This window comes from Heliangelus exortis, chromosome 3 (genome assembly GCF_036169615.1).
Source record: "Heliangelus exortis chromosome 3, bHelExo1.hap1, whole genome shotgun sequence".
In the NCBI taxonomy this organism is placed as follows: domain Eukaryota; kingdom Metazoa; phylum Chordata; class Aves; order Apodiformes; family Trochilidae; genus Heliangelus; species Heliangelus exortis.
Window position 1 is genome coordinate 53994074 of NC_092424.1, and position 27551 is coordinate 54021624.

At 37.4% G+C, this 27551-nt stretch overlaps 1 protein-coding gene across 4 annotated transcripts in view; it reads left to right on the forward strand.

Annotated features, from left to right (window-relative positions):
• Positions 1–27551, forward strand: part of ZDHHC14 (zinc finger DHHC-type palmitoyltransferase 14) — a 100860-nt gene that overhangs the window by 62544 nt on the left and 10765 nt on the right. For all 4 annotated transcript variants that reach the window (XM_071740660.1, XM_071740662.1, XM_071740661.1 and 1 more), the window contains exons 4-7: positions 12506–12643; positions 16563–16611; positions 22901–23003; positions 24859–24968. In XM_071740660.1, coding sequence (XP_071596761.1) covers positions 12506–12643; positions 16563–16611; positions 22901–23003; positions 24859–24968 — 400 coding nt within the window. The remainder of the gene's footprint in view (positions 1–12505; positions 12644–16562; positions 16612–22900; positions 23004–24858; positions 24969–27551) is intronic.

Consider the following 27551-nt stretch of genomic DNA (forward strand, 5'->3'; position numbering starts at 1 on the left):
TATATTGCTATGAATACTTTTGGTATGAGAGAGAAAAGGATCAGTTAGTGACAAGATTACTCATGAGGTCACGTAGTGTGTTCATGCTTTTTTCCTGCAAGCTGTCAAATGTTAAGAATTTTAGAGAAGGTGGGAGATTTGGCCTAATAGGTAATTGTTGCTAATCTTGGAAGGAAAAATATCTTCTGGTGTGTACACCTTTCCTAACCTGCTCTGCAAGACAAAGAGCACACCCAGTTCTAGTAGTTCTATATATGATGTGTGATGAACTTTCTGGGGTAGAGAACCAAGCTTTATGGGAGCCTCAGAACTGTTTCCTTCACCAAACTAAATTGAGGGCAAGGAGCTGCTTCTCCAGTTGATTACAGATTAACTGTAAAGCACTGTTCAAATGGTTAAGGCTTGCACTGTGACCAGAATGTACATTGTAGTTGATGCTTACCTTTGAGCAGTTTTACCACTGGAACTTCTAAAGTCAGAATCCCTAGGAAATTACTGGGCAAAGCATGCTCTTTTGAATCTAAGTAGATGTTGTGAGGACCTAAGAATATTCTGTAATGATAGGGGTTTTTTTCAATCTGAACATCTTGTCTTTTTTCATGACTGTTTTCTTTGGAGGGCAGACAAGGTGATTAAGATACTCTTGGATTTAAAAGCAAACCAAAAAACCCACCGATCAAATCTGAGTGGTTTTCTAGTTCATTAGAAAACATTTAGAGCCTAGTATAGTTGATTAGCACACTGTTAAGCCTGCATCATATGCATTCAAGAAAATAATGTAGAAAGATGTCTCCAGCTGAGAAATGTAATTACAGCATTCAGCAGTAATATTTTTAGATACAAAGCAGTCATTGGAAGAATTACACTTTCATGTTTAGATGATACTGGTTTAGGAACTACATTTACATTAGAGTGAAAATTTTTGCCTTTTGATCCTATTCAATTGTTTAGTATCTGTAGAAGGTTCCTTCAGTTAGTTTTTCTGATGTGTTAGAATTTTGTAAGCATTATAAAAGTTATTGAACTTGATAAGTAGGAATGTTTATGAATTGCAGTTGACACATTTTCAGAAAAATATTGCATCAAAATGTAACCTGGACATTACAATATTGTGGTATTGTTCAGCAAACCCCCGATACTGTGAAAATGTAAGTGCTGGCCAGTGCAGTAAATAAAAGTTTAAAGCTGTTGTCTTTACTGAGAGTGCATAAATAATAGCAACTCCTCACACACACCCTGAATCTTAATTTAAAATAATGTTTCATTCTTTTTAATAAAGTGAGAGGAAGGATTTGTCTGCAGGTTACTCTGTAATCTGATCATGTCCATTTCATACTAAATTTGGAAAACCTACTCTGTGAAACAGAATTAGTTATGGTGGGGAAAAAACTTAATATTTGTGTTCCAATTACGTCTGTGATGAAGGAAGCAACAGATGTAAATTATGGTGAATGTGTATCAGAAAAGTCTAAGCAAATGACTCATAGGTGATAATTGTACCCAAGATTAGTCCTTTCTGCTCATAAAATAGGTATGATCATTGTAATGTCCCCTTTCACATTTTTCTCAACTTGAAGCTATTTGTCTTAAAAATAATTCCATCCTTTCATTGAAATGAATTTGCTGTGATTTTTCTCCTCCGCACTTATAGTGGAAGTTACATTAAACTCTGACTTTTTCAGGGTATGGGGCATACTACTTTTGTTTCCTGATTTGATAGAGGTATTTGTCATATAAATATTCAGGTGTATTGAATGTAAAAAGTGAAATCTACAAGTACCTGCAACTAATTTTCTGTGAAAAATAGGGGTCAAGCAAGTAAGATTGCTTATTTACTTGTGGAAAATGGACAGTCTAAGAGCAGACACTAAATCAGAATATGTTCACGATTCACCACCACTCTCGAGCTAGTATTGATACTTTTATTTAATTCTAGTTAGTGAATTAATCTTATAATAGCAACGGAGAGTTCTTATGCCACTATCATTTGGTAGCTCCTTATTGATGTAATTACACCAGTGCAAAAATACTCCCGCTTCCCACCTGTACAAATACTTAAGTAACTTAGGATTGCAACTCACTATCAATGTGGTGATGTGTTTCTTTTAACCACGTAAGTTACTGAAGATTCTGCTGCATAGTTATAAACTAACTACAGAGAAAATTCCTGTGTGGTACAGGAACCTCTTCAAAGCAGCACTCACTGCTCAGACAGAACAGCATGCTACTTTTACCTGAAGGTATTTTTTGGTATTGGGTAAATGAATTCAGAATGAAGGAGGTTCTTTCATTCTGTACTTTTTATTAATGCTTTTCATTTTGGAAGGAATGCTTAGCAGGATATTAAATATATAAGTACATACAAAGTACATTCATCATTGTTTTTTCCCCCTGTTGAATTAATCCTAACTTTCTAGGTGCCTAGAAAGCTTAGCTGTTGCTTGATCTTGTTTCTGATTTTCATTTCATCACTAATGCTTTGAAATGGCTATGTAGTATATGTAGACAAAAATATGAAGAAATAGCTTAAACAAAAAGCTAAAAAAACCTAATTAGAGTTCTGCCCACAGTAACACTTCAAACTCCTTTAGCTTTCAAATATTTTCATAGCAATATCCAGAAAAATCTGGATTTTCAGGCAATTTTTTTGTTGCTGTTGCATTTATGTAATACCTTCAAAAACTGTTGAGTAAGTGTTCCCTGAGGCAAATATCTGGGATGTATTTCTGACTTTAACTGTCTTTGTGAATGGCAGATGGAAGTTAGCCCCTCTAGGGTTTTCTGTGTATCATTGTGTTGCTTAAAAATTATAAATGAATTTAAAATAATATGCATGTAGATCCAAAAGGTAAAAGACTTCAAAAAGAGAATAACCACAGCATTCAAGCTCTGAGCTCAAGCTAGCTATTGCTGGATTTTGACAAGAGGTTTTGATTGCACTGTGTGATGCTCATAAGAAGCCAGTGATTGGGTTTCATTCTGAAATGACCAAATGGCTTATTTGTTTGTTTTTTGGTTTGTTGTGGTTTTTTTGGTTTTTTTTTTTTGTCAACTGTGTAATTTTCTTTTTTCTTTTTTAATAATTTTTTTTCTTGTTTAACTTGATTAATAAAAGCTGAACAGGAAGAAGCTGTTTCTAAACATTTAAATTATAGTACTGAATGACTAACAAGAAAGAGTGAATAATGATTAGCAAGCAGGAAATCAACTTAGTCCAGTGATCTTAGTGTCAGAAGACTGCCTTGCATTCACATGCCACAATTTTCCTTGTCAGAAAAAGTAACTAATATAGACTAAGGCGAATATACAGTATGATGGAAGGAAGAGATCCACCATTTATATTACTTTAGGAGAATATGGTATTTGTTTCAGAATCTGTGTATCATAAATCTGTGTGTGACTCATGGCTCAAGGTAGCTTCTCTTCTCTGGTTTCACTGTGTTTCTTCAAACACATGGGTTTTTTCCACAGAGGTTTCAAAGCTCAAATTCCTGAAGTTGGATGTCACAACTTAATTTGAAATGTTTGGTTTGATTTTTTTCAGAGATTGGTGATGACCATGAGAATGCTATACTGAGTTGCACCAAGGTTTGGGTTTTGCAGTATCCCTGCCATGCCCAGAACAAATCCCTGGGGTACAACAGAAGAGTGTGAGCATGTGGGAATGCTTCCTCCTGAATATTCTTATACTCTTAGAAATTTCTTGACATTCTTGAATCTGGGGACGGGGAGTAGTATTCCTTTCTTTTCAACAGTTTTTGGCCTTTTTAGTACCTAATATAAAATTTTTGAAATGGGGAACCAAGATGCCAGTAGTGCAGTGTCTGAGAATAGTTTTCCCAGGAGATTGTGCTCCTTTATTGTTAGTATTTACTTGATGTCAGGACTTTGTTTTGTTTGGTTTTAATTCCAATATGTAGCACTCTTCCTTCAGTACTTTATTAATACCCCTTCTTGATTTCACTTCCATTTCTTTACCTTTGTCAACTTCTTTCCTGACATTTCCTGTGGCGAGGGAGTACAGTTTTCACTTCATTTTGGGTCCTGATTTTTGAACTTGGTAAACCTTAGCTCCAGGACTCTTCAGCTGAACAGTTAGAACAAAAAAGTTGGCTGCCATGTCCTTATTTTCTTTACTTGTGTATTTTTTCCCCACTTTTTACATGTGAGGAATGGCTTTGGCTCTTCTTGTTTTGTGTGCCCTTTTTGGAGTACTTAAGAAGCTGCCAAACAAAGTACATACCAGAATTAACAAAAGTGATTTGTTTAGGATTGTGCCATCTATACAATGCTGATAGGCTTTAAAAATTCAGGGAGCATGGTATGTGAGTCAAAGAGTTTTAGGTCTAAACCAAAGCACTGGGAAATATGGCAGAAAGTCTCTTTTTAAAATGTATTTAAAATAGTATTATAGGTTACTTCAGAGTAAGCTGCAGCTTATGTATTGGTCTGCATATTAAAAAAAAGAACAAAACCAGATGAGATTATAATAACCAACTGTGTAAATTATCTTGTAAACCTCAGATGGCAGAGCAAAAATTAGAGATAAATTACAAGGAAAAAAACCAAGAAGAAAGGAACCTATGAAAATAACTAAACATTTATATTTGTTTCAATAACAGTTTTAAAGATGGTTAAAGATTTCAAAGGCAGATACAAGACAACAATATATGCTCTTTCATGTAGTGAAGAGAGGGACAAATCAATTAACATGGTGAATGCTGATAGCTGGTAAGGATACTATGCTTCCCCTATAGCATGTGAGGAGTTACAACTCCCTTATTCCATACTTGGGTGTGTATCTGGCACTTGTTAGGTTGCCAGTTTGTAAAGGCATTGTATTGATAATGAGGTACATAAGGAGAGATTGTTAAGCAGTGAGGTCCTTCGCTATGTACTCCTTGTACCTATCAAGGAGCAACCATTCTAAACTGTGGCTTTTGCCTTTGAAAATGTCACCATTAATGTGCCAAGGGGGGTTGTTGCCGATTGGTCAATGTTTATTAACATATTAATTGTTTATAACATCTTATATTAACTGTTTAACATTTTTGTCAGATACATGGACAGTAAAATCAAGTGCACCCTCCCCAAGCTGGGTGGTGTGGTTGACAAACTGAGGGAAGGGAGGCCTTCTAGAGGGATCTTGGCAGGCTTGAGAGGGGGACCCATGCCAATTTCATGACATTCAATAAGGCCAGGTGCATGGCCCAGCACCTGTATCAGGGCAAGCCCAAACACAAATACAGGTCAGGCTGAGAATGGATTGAGAACATTCCTGAGGCGAAGGACTTGAGGGTGTTGGTTGGTGAGAAGCTCAGCATGAGCTTGCAGCCCAGAAATTCACCCATACTCTGGCCCGCATCAAAGGAGCGTGGCCAGCGGGTCAAGGGAGGTGATTCTCCCCCTCTGCTCTGCTCTTGTGAGACCCCACCTGCAGCACTGTGCCCAGTTCTGGAGCCTCCAACACAGGAAGGACATGGAGCTGTTGGAGTGAATCCAGAGGAGGGCCACACAGGTGATCAGAGGGTTGCAGCACCTCTCCTATGAGGACAGGCTGAGTGAGTTGGGCCTTGTTCAGCCTGGAGAAGAGAAGGCTCCAGGGAGACCTTAATAGCAGCCTTCCAGTGACTGAAGGGGGCCTACAGGAAAGCTGGGGAGGGACTTTTTACAAAGGGCTGTAGTGACAGGACAAGGGGTAATGGCTATAAACTGGAAGAGGGCAGATTTAGGTTAGACATTTCAATGAAATTCTTTAGTGTAAGGGTGGTGAGATGCTGGAACAGGTTGCCATGGGAGATTGCGGATGCCTCATCTCTGGAAGTGTTCAAGGCCAGGTTGGATGGGGCTTTGAGCAACCTGGTCTAGTGGGAGGTGTCCCTGCCCATGCAGCGGGGTTGGAACTGGATGATCATTTAAGGTCCCTTCCAACCCTAGCTGTACTATGGTTCTATGAATTACAATGCATATCAAGAGAAGAAAAATTATTTCTTATGATTATTTCTTACCATCAGAGCCTTTGGATCTGATCTTCCTTCCAACACAAACCATTCTGTGACTATAGGAGGAAGAAATGAGTGAGCTATTTGACAATATAGTTTAATTACTATGAGATACTCTATGGACACTTTCCTAATAAGTCAATCGATATTTTCATTTAAAAATCAAGGACATTTTTTTTCCTTTTGTGAGTAACATTTTTATGCTACTTATAAAGTTGATTAGCATGGAAAAAGTTGACATTGCAACCAATTTTCCTTTAAAAACAAAAAGCAATCAAAAACTAACCCACCCAAATAGCTTAGTTGGGACAGTATTTAAACACTCTTGAGAGTGAAATATTTGTTGAATAGTCCCTGTGTTTGTGGTTTTGATTGACTTTTATTGTAGATACCCATGCACATCATTAATGCATTTAATTAACAGAGGCCTGTCTTTTCTAATGTTACATCACTGATCTCTCACCTTTTGGAGATAAGTGTAGTCTCCAGAATGTAAGCAGGACTACATCTTTGGTGAGTGTTTCCCAAATATGAACTTGAGGCTTGAAGGCACTTTCTGTTCTATTTGGTTTTCTTGGGTTGTTTATATTTGGGATCAGAGTACAAAAGTACTGCAGGTTGGTGATTTAAAGGATCCATTGTGCTTTGTCCATAACAGATGTTCTAAAATAACATCAACATGCATATAAATGGAACTTGTAATAGGGCTTTTGTTATTTGCCATTTTTTCATATACATCTGTACTCTTGATTTCACTCCACTCGAGTAACAGCAAAGGAATGTCTGAGGAATGTCTGTAACACAGGTGAATGTTGTGTGAATTAAAGTGATCCATAAATGTGATTGATATTGTCAATAGATAGTAAGTGCAATCATTGTTTTTTTAAAAATATGATTAAATAAACAATTTTCTTAGGTGTGATGACTTCAGTCAGTGGAACATCTGAACTAATGATTTTTTATCAGCATGCTATGAATATTGGATAAAAGATTTTTTATTAATTGTATTAAATTATTAGACATTCTGAACTGACTGTAAAGGATTTAATGCCATGGTTACATTTGCTTTTGTCCAGGCACATACTGTTCTCAGCAAGCTTCCACGTTTGAACTGCTGTATCTTAGAAAAAAAAAAAAAACCTTTAAAATATAAAGTATTTCTTCTATGGATTTCTAAAAACCTCATTTGTTTTCCTAAGTATTTCAAGAGCAGCCAAATTCTGAAAATACCATTTGTCATACAAAATGTCAAGTCAAGAAGCCTGAATAGATGTGGTCAAATCATGACATCATAGTCTAACAAAAACCTGCAATTGTCGTAATTATAAAAATGTGCAGATGTTTTGGTATCTCTACATAGTTGCTCAGTGTGTATGCACGACAATGGACTTTGTAGTCCTATGTTGTACTGGTGCCATCAAATTTTGAGTAATGCTGGCCGAGTTGGTTGAATTGTCATGTGATTTTTTTTTTTTTTTTTTTTTTGACTGATGCAAGACTTGAATAGCAGGGTGTTGACTGTTCCTAGTCCTGGGATGCATGTTTGCATGTGTTAAATAAAGATGGTAACATGCAGTGAATGGTATAGTTTTGTGTCTTTTTGCCCTATAACACTTCACTTGAATGGGATGAAATAATCAGCAAGTGAATTCTAACTTGTATTCATTGGAATGTCCTAGTAATGTGACCTAGATATTTTTGCACCTGTAGACTTTCTGTCTTTGAGAGCTGCCTTTGCATGAAGCTTTAGAAAATGTATGTTGGTGTGCAGCCATCCAGTCAAGCAGAGGAAAAAGGAAGCAGTTCATAAATAATAAAAAATGTTTCTGAGATCACAGTGCAGATGAGAAAAGTTGCAAATTGAAGGGCCAAGCTGACCTACAAATGTAACGTGTAAAAATGCCTTTTTGTCCCTTGTAAGTTAAAAACCTTTTATTAAAAGTTTTGAAAGAGGAAGCAGAGCACTGGGGTCATTTTGTACGTGGTTTCCTGGAGTGTAGTAATTGAAAAATGGAAGCTGAACATGTAAGGCTATAAAGAGTCTATATGTGGTGCTGTGGAAAAGCAGAATTTTACTCTTTAATTCTGAGCAGCAAGGAACATGCTTCTGTCTTGTTTCTGAAGGAAACACTATCCAGAAGGCCATTGCTTATTAAAGTAGGAAATGTTCTCAGTTTTGCTTTTATCTGAGATGTCCAGCAGTTAATGCTTCATAAGCAAGTTTTCAAATGTAAAGGCTTCAGGGAAAGTACAAAACAAAATAAATGTCTAAAGTGTGATGTACTTTGTGTGTTCTGTAATCCAATTAGCATATATAATTAGGTGAGTGTTAATGAGACCACTGAGTTGTGCTTATGGCTTGCTCCTTCCAAAAGAGCAGTGTCTGAACTTTATTCTCTTTTTTTCTCCATTTGTGTGTTTCTTTCCTTTGTGCCTGTTCACACAACCCTTATTAACACACAGCCATTGGTAAGTCAGTTTTTCTCACTAAGTAATGAACAAAATATTTCCATTTTTTCCTTTCCTCCAGTTCATGAAAGTGACCTGGCTCATTAACAGCTTAGACAATGAAAGTAGGAAGCAGGATGAAGTGGCAGGAAAGGGAGCACTGGGCCACCTCTTTCACTAAGCTTTTAGATTGACTTTGATTTGGTTTCGGGGGTGCTGGCTGACTTTGTAAGTTATTACCCAAATTTGAAGTTGCTGATCATTTGGGAAAGACTAGTAAAATGAAGTCACCATTGCAGGTTTACAGACAATTCTTGAGGTTTCTTATGTGTTTGGCTGTCTGTGGTCTCTCCAGCAGCTTTTTTAGTATCCATTTACTTCTCTTTTATTTGCTACATCAGGTTGTAAACTGTTCGCTCATTTTTCCCATCTTTGTTTGCTTCAGCTTTTGTTCTCGGATACTGAAGAATTAGTCAAATTTGGATTTTTCTGGCAGTCCTGATAAGTGTTAACCTGTAGTAACGCTGGTGTTACAGCTAAGCTGTACTAACACTTGGCTGGTTTTGAAATGTCATTTCATCCCTTCTCTGGCACTGTGTTCTCACTGCTTCACTTGGGCCAGCTTTGGTGTTTGTCTGATACTGTGACAAGCTGGTCTGGGGAGTTAGGCAACAGAAAATTAACCAGAGTTCTAACCTTACCTTGGTCTGTAAACCAGCTCCCCACGAGGTAAAATGACCACCAAGCTTGGCCCAAGGGTGAAGAACCATAAACACGCAGGCAAGAGGTTGTTTACAGGACTGCTAGAAGGGGAGAAGCTGGGCCATCTGTTTTAGCAGTAGCTCTCAATTAGGTGACAGTAAGGTCACACCTCATTCTGAAGGCAAATACTTTGCTTCTTTTCCTTAAAGGTGAGTGCAGGAGTGCTTTACATCTTTTTGTACATGGGATGCTTCTGTAGACAAACCTATTAGCCCTTGCAGCTTTCTTCTTCCCTCATTAAGAGTTCTAATGCAGTTTTTATTAATGAGAGTTTGTATTAACAATGTTTTGATTCTCTTAATTTCTCCTGAATGTGTTTATATTAGCCTTGTCACAAATGTATTACTGAATACTTCCATGTGCTAACTGTGGCCTATAAATTTAAACCAGAACTTCAGTCATCACCTCTAAACAGTCTGTTGTTCTCCATACCAATTAGTTGCACTTATGTTTTCACTGCGTTTTAAATTAACAAGAGCCCAATTTTCTTCAGCATCAGTAGTTTTTAGTTTCTCGGTGAAGCTAAATCTTAATTTTTCTTCCAACATTTTCCAAACCACGTTAGTCAGAGCTTCCTTTTCCAAATCATTGGTTGTTCAGTTTGCAAGCATCTGGAATGCCGGAGGTGAACCTTAAAATGCTATTTCTTCATTAATACTTTTTAAGCTATGTCCTGTTGTAAGGAAGAAAAAACAGCTCTAGATTTAAGAGATTTTATACTTCTTAACAACATTAGAAGTTTCTTCTTACTATGTATCTGTTCATTTTGCCAGGGTTGGCTGTTTTCTCTTGCATTAACAACTAAGCAGAGCAGCTTATAAGCTCTAAGGCTATTATCTTTAACTTGGATTTATATATTTGTGTTCTGCTGATTAGAATAATCCCTTTTTTTTTTAAATAGACTGTTTTGTGGCGTGTAGCATAAATATCACATCCCTTTAAAAATTATTTAATACTTCTTGGTTTTCATTAGAGTTAATTCAGATTTAACACTGTATCAGTGTTTTTCATATCCAGCTAGCCTTTTCTGTCTATTTCTGCTTTACAGACATCTTGGTTGCTTAGTTTTTCAATGACTGTTAAGGAATGCACTGAGAGGAGAGCCTTTCAGGTTACCAAGAAAGTTTTAAGACAGAAATTGGAGAGATGTGACAAGTAGGTTAAAATATCAAGTCAATCTTTAGTAAGGAATATATTTGTGTGTGTATATATGCAAGTGTGTTTATAGATGAGAGGGGTGTGTATGTGTATGTGTTCATGTTTGTGTGCATTGAGCTGAATCTATTGACTAGATGTCTGCATAAATGTTAATATTGTTTCATGTCTAGAAACTGAGCTCGATGTCAAGATAATTTGCTGATTCCTACTGTGTCAGCATAGAAGTGAATTCACTTAGGCATAGAATTGAATGAGTCTATATACAGAGTTCATCTTCCGAAGATTATGTGACTTTTTTTTCCTGAACCAGTAGGGTACAAAAGTATCCTAGATTTATGTTCTTCAAAGGGCTCAATACTCAGTTTTTGCTTGTGTTATTTTTTATTCATGTGTTATATTAGGTACCCAGTAAATGAAGTAAAGTGTTTATCAGAACATCAGGACTCATTCAGAAGCACAAATATAAAAGAACTGTTCAAATACAATGTCAGCTCATTTTGGGAAATAAGTTGTTTTGCACTGAATAAAGGTAGTATCACCCATTTAAATACCAGAAGGTTTAGTTTTTGGTATTCTTAGCAATGCCCATATTTCTGAAGCCTTATCCTAAGAAAGTTCAGTAACTTCACCTTGAATAGCCCCATAGGAATTTGAAACAGATTTATGGCAGAAACATGTGGTCCAAGCAGCTGTCACACAAAACCATTTTAAAAACCCCTGAAAGTCTGGTGAGCTCAGAAATCTGTTGTACATGTGGTTATGAGATATTTTTTCTCTTTTTTAAGTGATGAAGATAATACTAAATACATCACTCAAGGAAAATCTGCAGTGTAGGTCTTCAGCATACAGCCATAGCTAAAATAAACTGATTGCTGTGCTTGGCCAAATATGCCTCTTTAACTTAGGGCTTTGCAACTTGAAATTTCTAGCTCATCTTTCCTGTGGAAGTACAAATAGTTTGACATTGTATGTCAGTGGAGGCATAAAAGTCATAGAAAACAAAACAGGATTTGGACAAAGATCAGAGAATGAGACAGAGCCAGCATGAGAGCATCTGTCTTATGACCTTGGATTTGATTACAAAAAAATTACAATTCTGTCAGTGTAAGCTCTCCAAAACAAAATAATGAAATGCTGGTTTGTTTCCTGACAATTGCTCAGTTTCCATTACCTGGTGTTCTGGGATGGGAAGGGGGAGGGTCCAGGCTGCCTGAGGAGGAATAGGGTGAATTGTTCCCTCTGCTGTGTTCCAGTGCTGGGGCAGTTTCCCCATGCTGGGGACACAGATTTATAGCCCCCTGGCCTTTTCCTATCTCCTGAATGAGTTCATCTTTCAGGGATATAAAGAGGAAGGGGTTGGTTTAGCAAAAAGAAGAGATAACCCAAAGTGCAAAGGGTAACAGAGCATTCAGACAACATCTACCTAATTTTATACTAAGTGGTTAACAGAAAATTTCTGCATGATTTAATAGATTTTTTAAAAACAAAGTAAAATCAAGGGGAGTATAAGCAAATTTTAAAAGACTGAATTTTAACATTTGATGGACTGTTTATGTGATTAACTTTGATGGTTTTATTGGGTTTATCTGACAGTGTCAAGTCTTAAGTCAAAAAGTAGGTTGTCTGGAAGGGAGAATATTTTAAGTGAAGCAATAAGAGGAAGTGGGAGGGTGTAAATATTTAGAAAACAATAATGGATAGATAAAATTATAGTAGACACAAGTTAGAGGTGTAATCATGACAGATATAAATGACTACTCCGGTTTTGAGTAGAATAGCCACTGGAAGAAAAAAAGCCCTATATTGAATACTTTGGAAGAATGAAATACAATTAAGTTGGTACCACTCCAGTGGTACAGTGGATAAACAGATGCTTATTGGTCTGACTGCAAAATTTGTCACAGTAATGCTATTAGTTTAACAGGAGCTCACCACAGCTGTGCTTTGGTTTCCTTAAAAACTGTAAGGTTTCATTAAAATACTCCTCATTTATTTTTTTTTTTCCTTCCTAAGTAAAATTTTCTCTGTGGCTAACTTGGAAATGCCAGTTTTAATATAGTATTCAGAGAGCTCTTCAAATAAACAGCATTTTATTAATTGTTTTCCATTTTTTTTTCTTCTGCCTCTCATTTCAGAACGGTTTGATCACCACTGTCCCTGGGTAGGCAACTGTGTGGGGAAAAGAAACTACAGATTTTTTTATATGTTTATTTTATCTCTGTCCTTTCTGACAGTCTTTATATTTGCATTCGTTATCACCCACGTCATCCTTCGTAAGTATGCTGATGAAATCAGATTACGTATGTAGCCATTTGCTTGAGTTTTTTATTTTTAAGTTAATCTTTTGATCATTCAGGGTTTATTTATTTATTTGTTTATTTGCCTTTTCTCTGAAACTTCACAATCCCCAGCAAGTTCCATTCTGGTCTGTAGCAGACCTGACCATAATAGTCATTGATCTAGTGTTGGCTTTATCATACTATAATGTTAATTCACTTTTTTGCCCTCTTATGGACAACTTACTGGAAAAGCAGCACACAGGCTTCTGTCTAAGCATAGAGATAGTATTTCCCAAGGAACATTTCTGTGCTTTTTGAACTGTAAGCATGTGTCATAAATTTCTAGGAAATGGGTCAGAGTGATTTTAGACTTCTTGTTGTTTGCTGTTTAGTTTTACATCTTTCTCTACTCAATTTATAACACAAGTTCCTTTGATTTGCATAGACATTCTGAGAATAACAAATTTATAATGGAGTGAATCAGATAAACTATAGGAAGATGAATATTCATAAGAGATTGAATTGTATTTGTATTGGGTTTGAGGAGTGTATTTTCAAGATTCTTCTGGGTCATCTTTGTTTTGCTACACATGTAACAAGTTTTTGTAGCTCCTATATAATGATGATTTCTCATTTATGGTGATATTTCTAGAACAATTTGTCTTTAAAGTCCTTTCGTATGTTGTGAGGGGGTTTTAGCCCACTGTCACTAGGAAGCTTAAGAGTGTTCTGTCTTTAAATATGTAGGACATTGCCTTGGACAGTATTTCTTCAATAATTTTAGAAAAGTCATCTTTTTATTTCTTTATATTCTGTATTGCAATGGAAACCTGATAGAAGTAGTAATTTTAGTTTTTAACAGTTCTATAAAGCTAACTTGCTAAAAGCAATATTTAGAGAATGTTTTATTGAAAAAAATGCCAGATGGTGTGCCATGTCTTGGATTGTTTACACTGTGCAGGGAGAATCTGTATTTAAAAAACAACTTCTCTTATTTGTACTTCACAAAAGAAGGATAAGAGCACCCAGTAGCTCTGCTGTAGCTCAGAAATCTAGCATGTGGACTAGAGCTAGGGGCACTTTTAATTTGGGGGGAGTGTGGATCAACAAGTTGTTCTCACTGCCAGGTACAGCATTTCTAATGTCAGTCGAAAGAGCAGAGAAAAGATGTACATTTTATTTTAAAAGGTAAAAGTAATTACAATTCCATTAACGCTCAAATTTTTGAAATGTATTTGGTCACACATGAGCATATTCATGTACAGGTTTTACATTTAAGAAGAAGGAAGCTTTTTTTTATCATCTTGCTCTTCAGGAATTCAAGTATTTGAAAACATCAGTCTGCCAATATAAAGCTACCTTCAAAGCTAGACTACGTGTATTTCACAAGCAGTTCTGTGCTTCTTTGCAGTTTTTAGCATATGAATTCCTGATTATTATGCCAGTATTTCATGGTGCGTATGTCAAGTGGATTTATCTGGTGGATTTTAGCTTTACAGTGTCAATACCTGATTCTAAGTATGGATTAGACAAAGACCAGAGAAACAAATCATGCCTCTGTGTGGCTGAGTGGCACTTTAGTACTGTTGTAGGTAATGTGTAGTAAACATTAAATGCTGACCTAAGTATATCAGCTGTAAAACCACAATCACTGTGGAGATTTATCTACCTTGGATAAGAGAAGAAAAACTTCCCTAGCTTTAAGAGTGATCCTCAAAGGCAATGGGAGCAGATATGAAATGAACTGTGATTAAGTTTCTCAATGTTTGTTTCCTACATTTGAGCTTTCAGGCCAGCTTTCAAATTTATCTACTATAAGATAGAGTTCTTTACAAATGAGATTTCTATATCATATTGATTACTGCACTCTCTCTGTGCCTACAATGCTTCTAGAATTTTCCATATCTATCTTTCTAGTTGTTACCACTCAACCATTTCTGGTTTTTGTAGCCTTGCAGTTCTCTGTTGCTAACCATTAAGCAGGATTCTCAGGTACTTAATCTGAACATTTGCAGTGGGCATAGAGTGCTTTGTGTAAGCGTGTTTGACTGAAGTCTGAGGTTTTAGACTTGGAATTATATTCTTCTTGCAGTGCTTCAAAGTCATCTGTATGTATTTCCACAAGTTCTGGCAAAATTCTTGATTCTAGAGGAAGTCCTGCTGTCTTTAATCAAATCCTGCTCATAGCTTGTCTAAAAATTATCCTAGCAGAATTACCTTGCCATCAACAACACTTTATTACAGATATCCTGTGTTAGATGAAAAGCCTTCTGATGATATTCTTTTAGGAAGGGACTGAGGGGTATTTATAGCAACTTTTTATGAAAACAAAATAAAAATCCTTTATGTTTCATCTTAATAGGAGAGTTACTTCTCTGACCTTGATTGCAAAGTAAATCAGTTTTTATTTTTTAAAAAATTTATCTTGATTTAGACAAATTGTTTACATTCGTTTAATTTTTAAGAAATCTTATATGCTGGCATTTTTATAATTGTTGGTGTGCCTAGGTGTTGACAGGATATGAAATATATCTTAACATTTTGTTTTCTGTGACACTACTTTTGAAGCATTCCTTGGAAATTTGCCCTTTCCAGGATTAAGAATCTTGGCACATAGTGTTATCGAAGGTGATAAAATTACTCCATAAATCAGATCCTTTAAAGGTGCTGTCTCACAAGATTTTCCTCCATCTCTCCAAGCTTAACACATTTTCACTAGTAGTGCCTGTGTTCACAGTTACCCAGTTCTGTTTAAGGCATCAATGTTTCTACTGTATGTTGCAGTGGGAAACTTTCCCCTTCTGTTAGACTGGCAACTGCTGATAAGAGTATGACCAGCAGTAGGGCATAGAGATCATACCTACCTGCTTCCATTGCCATTAAGGATCCTAAAAATAAGAAGGTAGGGGAAGTTTCACTGGTCTTGCACCCTGAGGGTAAGAACCAGTTTTAAGAGTCTGAAAAGACTCAAAAATACGAGGTAAGTAACTTTTGCCTTTGAATGGCAAACAGTAAAATTGACCAGGCAGGTCTAGAAAATGTATGTGCATGTACAAACATATTTTTTTTCTTTTTTGCTTCAAAGACAAAGTTCTTCTCCCTTCATACAAGTCTTCAGATCAGTTTAGCTAGGGGATTTTTTTTGCTGTGGGAAAAGCTTTGAATCTGATGGGTTTAAATGATTTATATTATGAAGTAAAATGCAATGTAGTGCCTCATTGTGACACTGAATCATTTAGATTCTTCAGAATAATTAAGTTGGATATTTATCAGAAAATTTTCCAATTGGCTTTTTTGGTTAATATCTCAAAGTTGTTGAATACATGTGGATGCCTCTGTATCTTTAGTTCATTGAGTTCTTTTCACATAGTAAATATTCTCCTGTTTGCCCAGAGGCAACAAGCACCCATTACAACAACATTCAGGAGCAGGGTTATAATCTAGAGAATTTTAACTTCTTCCAGAATAAAGGAGGGCAATTTGGTAATCTGAGTTTATAGAATAAATTTTCCAAGCAAAAAAATAACTTTGAAAAATAGTATTTCAAATTTTAAAAACGAACCTTTTTTTTGGTTTTTTTTTTTTTTGTTTTTTTGTTTTTTTTATTAGCTCTGAAAGGAACAGGAATAATTATAAAACATCCATGGGAAAGTATGCATGTGTCATTTTATTATGATTGAGAAAATATCCTGCAGATGCTAGACCTGGTAGCTGACTCAAAGTTTGGTGGTTTTTGGGTTTTTTTTTTTTTTTGATGTTACTGATGAGCAGCAAAATCTCAGATTTATGTATTAAGAAATCTATTATGTGATTTTTCAATTCATGTTCAAATATTAATTGTGTTAACTATGCTGAAAATAGCCTATCGTCCGGTTTCTTACTTAGCTGGTAATTTGGGGTTTTATTTCTACAGGCTCTCAACAAACAGGGTTTCTCAATGCCCTGAAGGACAGTCCTGCAAGATATCCTTTAACTGAAAGAAATTGTAGATTTTGTTGCAAAATAACAATGTTTGGTTTCTTGCTATTGTTGGATATGTGCATTTGGGACTTCTATCAGTTAAGGATTTCATCACTTCCTGCACAACAGGATTTCTCACCACATGTTGGAGGTAGGAAGGAGACTGTGGCCTGGGGGAGGGGGGTTGTTCCTCTTTAGCAGAACAGCACTCTTGAAAAAGGTCAGTAGTTTCCACATGTGATGGAATTCATGAATGTGTCCCACTATATCTGTGCTGTAGTTTAATTTTAAAATCTTAAATAGTTATTCTGCTTTTACAACAGAAAGTATCCAAAATGTCTGATTCTTGTCATTCTTGATTGGTGAAACCATGAGCTGCCCCAAAGGAATTCAGTTCCTGAAAGTTCAGTTCCTTAGGGCAGCAAGGAAAGTGCAAAGTAAACGGATGGCACTCGGTTTTAAAAGGGCAGACCTTAGTCTCTTCAAGGATCTGCTTATTAAGATCCTTGTGGGTGAAATGGGATAAAGACCTGGATGGGAAAGGAGCCCAGGAAAGCTGGTCCATAACCTCCTGCATGCCCAGGACCAACGTGTCCCAGTGAAGAGGAAGGCAGGCGGGAGTGCCAGGAGGCTGGCGTGGATGAGTGAGAAACTCCTGGACACACTTAGGGGTAAAAACAAAGTTTACAGAGGATGGAAGCAAGGACAGATAACCTGGGAGAAGTACAGAGAAGGAGTCAGAGGAGCAAGAGATCAGGTTAGGAAAGCAAAAGCACAGAGAATTGGATCTGGCAAGGGGGGTTAAGGACAACAGGAAAAATTTCTATAGGTGGGTCAATGGTAAGAAAACGACTAGGGAAAATGTGGGCCCACTCCAGAAGGATAAGGGAGAAGAACAAGATATTCAATGACTACTTTGCCTCTGTCTTCACCATCAAGGACTTACACCCTATATGTTACAGAAGCCAAAGGAAGGGACTGGGAAAAGGAAGATGCTCCCACTGTAAGTGAAAAGCAGGTTCAAGACCACCTAAAGAACCTGAAGGTGCACGAGGATGGGATTCACTAATGGCTCCTGAAAGAATTGGCAGATTAAATTTCAAAGCCACTGTCCATCATATTTGAAAAGTCATGGCAGTCTAGTGAAGTTCCCACTGACTAAAAAGGGGAAACATCACTCCCATTTTCAAAAATGGAAGAAAAGAAGACCCAGGGAACTACAGGCCAGTCAGTCTCACCCCTGTGCCTGGCAAGATCATGGAGCAGATCCTTCTGAAGGCTCTGCTAAGGCAAGCAGATAACAAAGGGAATAACAAAGGGGCACGTCCTGCCTGACTAGTTTGATGGCCTTTTATGATGGGGTCAAAGTCTCGGTGGACAAAGGCAGAGCAACAGACATCATCTGCCTGGACCTGTGCAAAGCATTCAACACTGCCCCACACGACATTCTGATCTCTAAACTGGAATGACATGAATTTGATGGATAGACCACTCGTTGGATAAGGAGCTGGCTGGATGGTTGCAGCCAAAGAGTTGTGACCAGTGGCTCAGTGTCTAAATGGAGATGTGTGACGAGCGGTGTTCCTCAAGGGCCAGGGCTCAGACCAGTGCTGTTTAACATCTTTGTCAGTGACATGGACAGGGGAATCGAATGCACCCTCAGCAGATCACACCAAACTGTGATGAAGTCAACACATTGCAGGGAAGGGACCTTGAAAGGCTTGAGAAGTGGACTTGTCCAAACTGCATGAAGTTCAACAAGGCTCAGTGCAAGGGTCTGCACCTGGGTTGAGGCAATCCCATGCACAAATACAGGCTGGGAGGAGAAAGGATTGTGGACAGCCCTGAGGAGAAGGACTTGCGGGAGGGGTTGACCAGAAGCCCAACATGAACCATCAGTGGGTGCTCGCAGCTCAAGAGAGCCAGCCAGATCCTGGGCTGCATCAGAAGCAGCACAGACAGCAGTCAAGGGAGGTGATTCTCCCCCTTTGCTCTTGTGAGACCCCATCTGGAGTACTGTGTCCAGTTCTGGAGTCCCCAGGATAAGAAGGACATAGAGCTCCTGGAATGTGTCCACAGGAGAGCCAATAAAATGATCAGAGGGCTGAAGACAGGCTAAAGAAGTTGGGGTTGTTCAGCCTGAAGAAGAGAAGGCTCTGAGGTAACATTATAGCAACCTTGCAGTACCTGAAGGGGGTCTAAAAGAAAGCTGGGGTAGGGCTTTTTACATGGGTGTGTAGTGAGAGGAAAAGGGGAAATGGTTTAAAACCTGAAGAGGGGAGATTTAGGTTAGACATTAGGAAGAAAGTCTTCAATTTGAGGCTGGTGAGACACTGGCACAGGTTGCCCAGGGAAGGTGTGGCTGCCCCATCCCTGGAAGTGTTCAAGGCCAGGTTGGATGGGGCCTTGAGCAACCTGGTCTGGTGGGAGGTGTCCCTGCCCATGCAGGGGGGCTGGAACTAGGTGATCTTTAAGGTCCTTTCCAACCCAAACCATTCTATGATTCTAAGTATTCTTACATTTATTTACTGGTTTTAGGGAAGACACTGGCACAGTGTTGCCCAAAGAAGTTGTGGATGCCCCATCCCTGGAATGGGGATAGGCTAGGTTGGATGGGGCTGTGAGCAGCCTGGTGTAGTGAAAGATGTCCCTGCCCACAGTGGAGGGGTTGGACTAGATGATCTTTAAAGGTCCCTTCCAACCCAAAGCATTCTGTGATTCTCTTCTGTGGATACTCATAGGACAAGAGGAGATGGCCTCAAGTTCCCCTGGGGGAGGTTTGGATTGGATATTACTTAGAAGAAACTTATTTAGTGAAAGGCTTATCAAACACTGGAACGTGCAGCCCAAGGTAGTTGAATCACCATCCCTGGTGTTCAAAAGATGTGTAGATCTGGTGCTTAGGGATATGGTTTAGCATTGGGCTTGGTAGAGTTAGGCACATTGTTGGACTGAATGATCTTAAAGGTCTTTTCCAACCAGAATTATTCTGTGATTCTGTATTCTTTTTCTCACCTCATGGGAACTTTTTGTGTATTTTCTCCTCAATGAGAATGGAAGTGGCTCCTCCTGTCTGAAAGCAGCTAACATAATGGAAAAATGGGAATGACATACCTTCTGTTTAGTTTCCTGACATACCTTCTGTTTAGTTTCTTCCTTAAATTTCTGTACAGACTGTAAGCTTCCCACTCCTTATATATATGTTTTGAAAGGTTTGTGTCTAAATAAGCACTTGGCACCTCTCATAAATATACTGTAAGAAATATTTTTTCATGTACTTGCGCTGAGGAAAAGTCTTCTGTCCAATGTGCCTCACACAGTTTGCTCTTTTTCACAGAAGGGAAGGAAGAAAATATCTTACTCTGTCATTCATAGTTGTGCATAGAGAAGACCTTTCTTTCCAGGTAGTTTTTCCAATTGTCAAATTCTCCAAATTCTGAAGATACGATTTTTGTGGGTGTTTGTGTTCATCAGGTATTGTCACTGAGCCTTAAACTCCCTTTTTAAGCAAGTCTGCTGTTCAGATACATTTTTTTGTACAAATGATTTTTCAAAGCACAGACAGACTAAGTTTGTCTCTTTGTTTTAAAACAGTTACAATCATTTCTTACAAAAGACGATTCCTTAAAACTAATTTCAAACTGACAAAAGCTTTTGGTTGTCCTTAAATCAAAAAGGGGTGAGATACCAAGGGAGTTTTATACTATATTGTGCTAGTTAAGTTATACTTTATATTGAGAATATGTTGCTTTTTTGTGTTTGATTTTTCATTAATGGACTAATGTTTAATCATGTTAATTTAACATGAACCACCCCTGCTCTTCTAGAGACCTTTGGATTTTGGTGTGGGGAACTGAAAGAAGTCCATTTCTTTGGGAAAGAAGTCCCTTTCATTGGGGAACTGAAAGATGTCTTGAACTGAAAGGAATTTCTGTTTTGTTTTTTCTCAGTAGTAATTACTGTGAGGAGGGAGAAACTCCATTTTCAGGACCTTCCTGATAGTAATCATGGCGAGGAACATCCTGTTAGGTGTGCTCAGTGATCTGCTGAGGTTGCAGGAAGACCTTCTTCCTCTCAGGCTCCTCTTTTCTGACCTGGTGATTCTTTCTCTTGGTCTTGGTGTGTAGATTCCACCTGACAGTTCTGATCTGCAGCCTTCCTGGCAATTTCTGTCGTCTCAGAGCCTGGTTAGGTGGATTTGCATTGTGCGTAATGCTTTAGGACTACAGAAATAGGAAACTATGGCAGGAAGTGTTCTATAGAAAGTTTCTCTTTATGCTTGATTCTGTAGTCTGTAAGTAAACATTATTAGAATCATAGATTTGTTTGAGTTGGAAGGGGCCTTTAAAGGTTTTATAGTCCAATCCCCCTGCTATAGGCAAAGACACCTTCCACTAGATGAGGTTGTTCAGAGCTCTGTCCAACCTGACTCTGAATGTTTCCAGGGATGGGGCTGTTACTACGTCTCTGGATAACCTGTTCCAGTGTTTCATCACCTTCATTGTAAAAAATTTCTTTAATAGAGTTAAAAGAATGATATAATCTGCACTATGCATGCAACACTGAGTGCTGACTGACTTCTCTTGTATACCACTCTAGCTTTTCAAGTGTGGTTACTTCTTTTCAGCATTTGGATTATGGAGTTTATAGGAGGTGTAAACACAGGTAATTTGACAGTGAAAAAACAAATGAAAGATGCAAGCTTAAAAGTAAGACAACCTAGCAGTGCAGTCTATTTTTCAACATTTTTGCTATGCTGAGGGATGTAATTCTGTGCTCTCCATCTACATTGTTGCATTTGGGGAAATGAGAGAACATTAAGGTCAGTCTTGCTATGTAGGATCACTCAGTTCATGTAGCTTAAATCAGTATTGAAGCTGTTTATTGATTAATTATATCTAGATCACTGATAACTGGATAATTACATATTCTATCTAGGTCAATATCAGTGACAGGAAAAGATTAATGGCTGTGTTAGATGCTATTAATAAACACCTACAAATGTTTAAACACCATTCTCTAACTAAACCCCCAAATATAGTGCCTGTGCACACCTTTGCTACCCTCTCAGAGGTGTGGCTGCTCCTCATGTGCTTGTACCTGTGCTGCTCCCTACAATACATGGATGAGAAAGCACTTCATGAGCTCACATCTGTATCTCAGGTGGAAGTCCCTACATGTTGCTCCATGTACTGACAGCATGCTGTCTGGATGCAGACCACTAGCAGCATTTGACAGGGAAGGTGCTCTGTCTGGGCTAAGTACATGCCAGCAGAGTCACTTGTGGCTATACCAAAGCAAGTTTTGACTGCTTCTGTTCCCACTTCAAGTTCTCTTCTGACTTTTTTTTTGTGACTTTTTGGTGATTTTTTTTTATTTTTTATTTATACTTCGGGCAGATGCCTCCTTTGAAAAGTCATCTTGTAATGCTGCAGCTGCTGTTTAATAGTAGCACAGTGACTTGGGAGTTGACAGCTTTCTTCAAACAATTTTGAATATTCAACCCCACCTCAAATATTTACATTCTCAGTCTTATACTGGAGTTGTTATGCAAGCTATTTGCCAAGTTTGGGACACAGTTGTAATACAGAATTTATCCAGTTATTAGAGGGAATTGAGAGAACAAGAGGACTTTGAGATTTACTTGGACTGGTGCACTTTGATGCTTGTGTTAAGATCCCTATCAGTGTCTTAGCCTCAGTAATAGAAGGAAGGCAGAAGAGTCTTAACAGTTAGAGCACCTCAGTCATGTGTGCTTTACTCAATTGTTATAAATGTGAGCACAGATCAAGAACCCTCAGTCCTGGCTCAACACTCCCATTGTGCACTAAATATTTGAAGAAAAAGATCTGTTCAGTATTTGCTCTTCAGCCTTGGGTTTCCTCTCTTGGATTTAATCTTTCCCTCACCACATCAGAAGTGGTATTTCCTGTTACTTATCAATTTACCTGTCTTAATACAAGTGTAATGACTTTTACAGGGTGAAAGTGAAAATTTTTATTTTGATCAATTAAGATCACAATCACTCATTGTAGTTACTGACGTTTCTTAATCTATAGAACCTTAAATATTAGCTGGTGTTTGCTGTTCAGTGACCTGTACACTGTTCCTGCTCACCATAGGCTCACTTTTCTGAGTTTGCTTTCTGCTGATGCTTTTGAAGTGCTGTAAAGATCTCAAGAGATTTGTGGACTAGAAGTTGATTACCCTGGATTTTGTGAGTGTAACTACTTGCTGTTGTTTTTTTTTTTTTTTTTTTCATTTGCTTATATTTCCTTGACTTTCAATCACCGTGCTGGAAGCTGTGGTGTGTTTTTTCTCAGTATGGTCCATTGTTGGACTCTCAGGTTTTCACACGTATCTGATCAGCTCCAATCAAACAACAAATGAAGATGTAAGTTTGTAGTATATTTCTATATATATGTTTCTGTATGTTTTCTCTATGTTATTTATATTATTCCAGAGGGATGTTGGTAGTTGGACGTGGTGATCTTGGAGGTCTTTTCCAACTGTGACAATTCTGTGATTCCACATAATCAGAAGGAGGAGATGATTAATTCTAATTTTACACAGTTTGTCTTTGTATATCTTAGAGAAATTATACCTGTCTGCATAATTTTGTGCATGTCTCAGTGGGAAAGAAGGAAATAACCTGGTCATCCTTGATTCAAAACATCAGGGAGCTCTTTTGGGATATATTTTTTTGTGATTTGAAGATGTGCTGGTCACATAGTGATTCACATGCACAACACCTGTATCTTGAAGTGGGAAAACAGATCAGAGGAGATAAAATGCCAAGTATATTTTATATATTTCAGTTCAGTAGAGTATTACTAAATAATTTGAAGTATCTCTCTTTCACTAGGAGCCCTAAATATTCTTTGACTCAAATTTTGCTTACTGTAAAAATGTCAGTGTGTGTTGAATTCTCAAGATTTCTTTTTTTATTTTATTTTTCCATGGAAATGTATTGTGTCTGAGTTCTAAAACCTCTGGCAAGCAGTATGTCATTAATTGAAATGTTGAATTTCTCATTTCTACAGTTGTCCTATGTGGCACATAGGTTTCATTGGTTTTGCTGTGAAATTATGTTTAACTGTGTGTGGATGCTTCATGTGCCTTTCCCTAAATAAAAGGAGAAATACAAAATGAATGCAAAGAGAAAATAAAAATAGCTACATAGCTAATGGCACAGAAAGCTTGTTGGAATTTAGCAAGTAATCGAAGAAATTACTACAGGTTTAAAGTTACTTTATTGTCAGTTTCTGCTGTATGTTTTTCGTAAGTAACTGGCAAATGTAAAAATAACATCTTGGAGACGGGCAAACGCGTCTTCTTATTGGTTAAGGTCACAGTTAAAATAACAAATTTTACAATAAATACCAATCAGCCAGAAAAAACTTATCAAGCAGGTGTGGAATGATTTGTGCCTCAACATCAAGTATATGACCCAGTAGCCTGACTTGAAAGAAATCTATCTTATTATTAAAATGACAGATGAGATACTCTGCAGTTTATTCCAGCACTCAACCCAGCCTGTTTCCACTATTCCCCTTTCACTCAAATAAATGTCTCTTCTAGATTTTTAGAAGTCAGGTAGTGAGTAACAGCAGCAGTATAACATGTCTGAATTTCAAGTAAACTGCTCAGTAATTTCATTTAAAGCATACATATGCATTTTAATACAGTAAGGCATTTTACTCAGGCTGTCAAGTATCTCACAAGCAGACAAGCAAGACTGGCTAAAAGAAAGCATAATATGGACCAACAGCCATTAATGACCACAGCCATTAAGTTTTTTCTTAATACTTATGGCTATTTGTGGGCTTTAGGGAAAACAGTGTTGTGCAGTATTGCACAGCTTGAGGGTTTTCCAAGAATATGGGAAACCAAGTAGTCTATTGCTGGCTTTAATGGCACATTGCAATTGAACCTCTTCTGTGGAGCATAGCATAAAATTAAGCTTAGACCATTAGGTGTTGAAATTCATACAGTGAGTGTATTGATCCTTTAAGATCTTGTATTATCTGGATCTATGGAGATGAAGTACGTGCTGACTTGTAAGATTTTAAAGTCCAGCCTTTCCTAGCAGCCGAAAGCTCCAAGGTGTTTGCAAAGTGTAATTGTGTTCTCTCTGGTCTGCTGCTGACATAAGTAAATAGCACGTTACTGCTTTGGGAGCACTGAATTTTTCTTAGCTGTTTTCTGGATTGCATTATATGTGATGCATCTTGTTTATATCTCTTCAGATTAAAGGATCGTGGTCAAATAAAAGAGGTAAAGAAAACTATAATCCATACAGTTATGGCAACATCTTTACTAATTGCTGTGCTGCACTTTGTGGGCCCCTCTCTCCAAGGTAAGAGTATCAAAAGTATTGTTAAGTAATCTATATAATTAATGGTGAAAAAAATATTCTTTCTGATTGCTTGAGTTTACTCAGCAGAAATAAAGTTTTGTTTAACTGTCCATTAAAAGCGTTAATTAAGTTTTTCTTCAGTAGTTGAGAGAGATAAGTTGGTAAATTGCAGTTAAACTAAATTAGTGATCAGATCCTGTAAAATACATCCAAGGTTGACATCTGAAATGAAAATAAACTTGTTTGTATGTTGTTTGAACCTTTGCCACTGCAAAATAGTTGAAATCCAAAATATTTGTATATTCAAGGTTACAGATAGCTTTTCAGTTTGAACAGAATATAAGCCAGAGCTGAGACTCTTTTATAAAAAAAAATAAAACTGGCAACAGGAAAGACATAATTCTCATTCCAGTGCTTAGTGGTTAGATAGTTCATGCACTGCATGTATGACAGAGGCCTAGTTCTGCTGTAGAGGGTGACTGGCATCTTCTAGATTGTTTTTGTGGCATACTCATCAGTGGAAGCTAATTTGCTGTGTCTGGAATTATGTAGTTAATCTGAGAAGTTAATCTATTGAGAAGAAAGAAAGTGAATCACTGTATAGTCCAGTGGCTAAGGTGTTGCCTGCTGAAAGTGGGATTTCTGGTTTTATTGTTGTAAGTATCAGAGGTGGTTCTTCTATGAGAGTTGAAGGTCAGCAGGAGAGACTGAGGTCTTTTCCTAAGGAGGAGACAACTGAGTTAAGATTTACAGATACTGGTTTAACACTAATCCCCGCTGTGAGAAAGAGTAATCCTGTCTCAGCTTCCTGCCTGAAGCTTTTCATAAACATATTTAACATTAAAACTCAATTCCACGCTTCAAATTCTTTTGCTTGACTCCAAATGGAAATATTCATTGAAACTATGTAATGCTTTTCAGCATTTGAAATAGCAGCTAAGTTTGATACAAGTAGCAGCACAAAATAGACCAGACTGAAGTTGGGTCTTCTGTTTTAACAGTTTATATGCTTTTTCCTAAATTCCATATAGCAACATAACTTACTTATATGCCACAGGGGTGTATTTTGTGATCAATGGTAAAAATGGTAAAAATCTGTTGACTGTGAATTATAACCTTGTTTTTTTGAATTTTTAATCTCAGTTGTATCCCAAGTCACTCTATTTTGATTTTTTTCCTGAATTCTGGTAATGTGGTTTGGAAGCAATTACAGCTTAAAATTCATAATGTTCAAGTGCCTCTGAGAGTGGAATGCAGATTAAGGGAGGATCTGTCCATAAAAGCCATACTTTTATCACTTCTGTTTAGAGATCATGCTGCTCGTTTTAAACCTATGCATTTTATGTATTCTAACATTAATATTCAGATCTTAAATTCATCCATTGCTATCAGCATAGGTCTAACTACTCTTCTAATAAATTATATACCTGTTTTAAAGTATCTGATTTTTGAAGGAGTGCTTTCAATATGGCAGATTGTAATCTTGCATGGATTTCCAAGTGTTTTGAATGTACATAAAAACTTGTCCTGCAGACCTTCATAAAGAGAACTTAAAATGGTCTCAGTGGTAGAAACCTCACTGACATTTGAGAGGGGAAATGCCTTGGTTTTCTCAATGCGTCCTGTTCTTATCTTTTAAAATTGAAATAATTTTGACCCTAAGAAAATTTAGATGTCCCATAAATGAGCAAATAAAACTAGTTCCTTGGTAACTTTAGATCTTGGTATTTTAAGGCATTCTTGTTATTGTATCTTAGCAACAGAACTGTAAAGCCTCCTGTTAAAATTTTATATCCTGTGGAAAAATTTCTAATTTTCCAGATGGGAAGTAACATTGTTCCAGTCACAGGGGAAAGAAAAGGCCTATGATTAAAAATTTATGGAACTGTAGTTGAAAACGACATATCATTTTTTTAAAGAACATTTTTTATGAACTGAAGCATACACAGCTGAGACATTTTCTTCATATTTTGTATGGAAGTGATATGAGCTAATACACCTGTATAGTACCTTCTCTGTACATTCAGTTTTTTCTCAGTGTTGACTACCAGAGCCTAAGCACAGTTTATAGTTCTCAAATTGAGAGTGAAATTGTATGTGTAATTGCAGGAAAATCTTTAGCTAGGTCAGATTATTCCATTCTATTTTTTTAAATATAATTGAGATAGATTTTTAAATTTAATTTCTCCATGAAACATTTTCTTAAGTTTTTCTACATTCATCTATAAATGCATCACTTTGGTGAGAGTAGAAGAGCACCACGAACAGCATTAGGTAGCTGTCATGAAACACCTGGCAAATAAATTCTCTAAACAATCCTTCCTTCCTTCCTTCCTTCCTTCCTTCCTTCCTTCCTTCCTTCCTTCCTTCCTTCCTTCCTTCCTTCCTTCCTTCCTTCCTTCCTTCCTTCCTTCCTTCCTTCCTTCCTTCCTTCCTTCCTTCCTTCCTTCCTTCCTTCCTTCCTTCCTTCCTTCCTTCCTTCCTTCCTTCCTTCCTTCCTTCCTTCCTTCCTTCCTTCCTTCCTTCCTTCCTTCCTTCCTTCCTTCCTTCCTTCCTTCCTTCCTTCCTTCCTTCCTTCCTTCC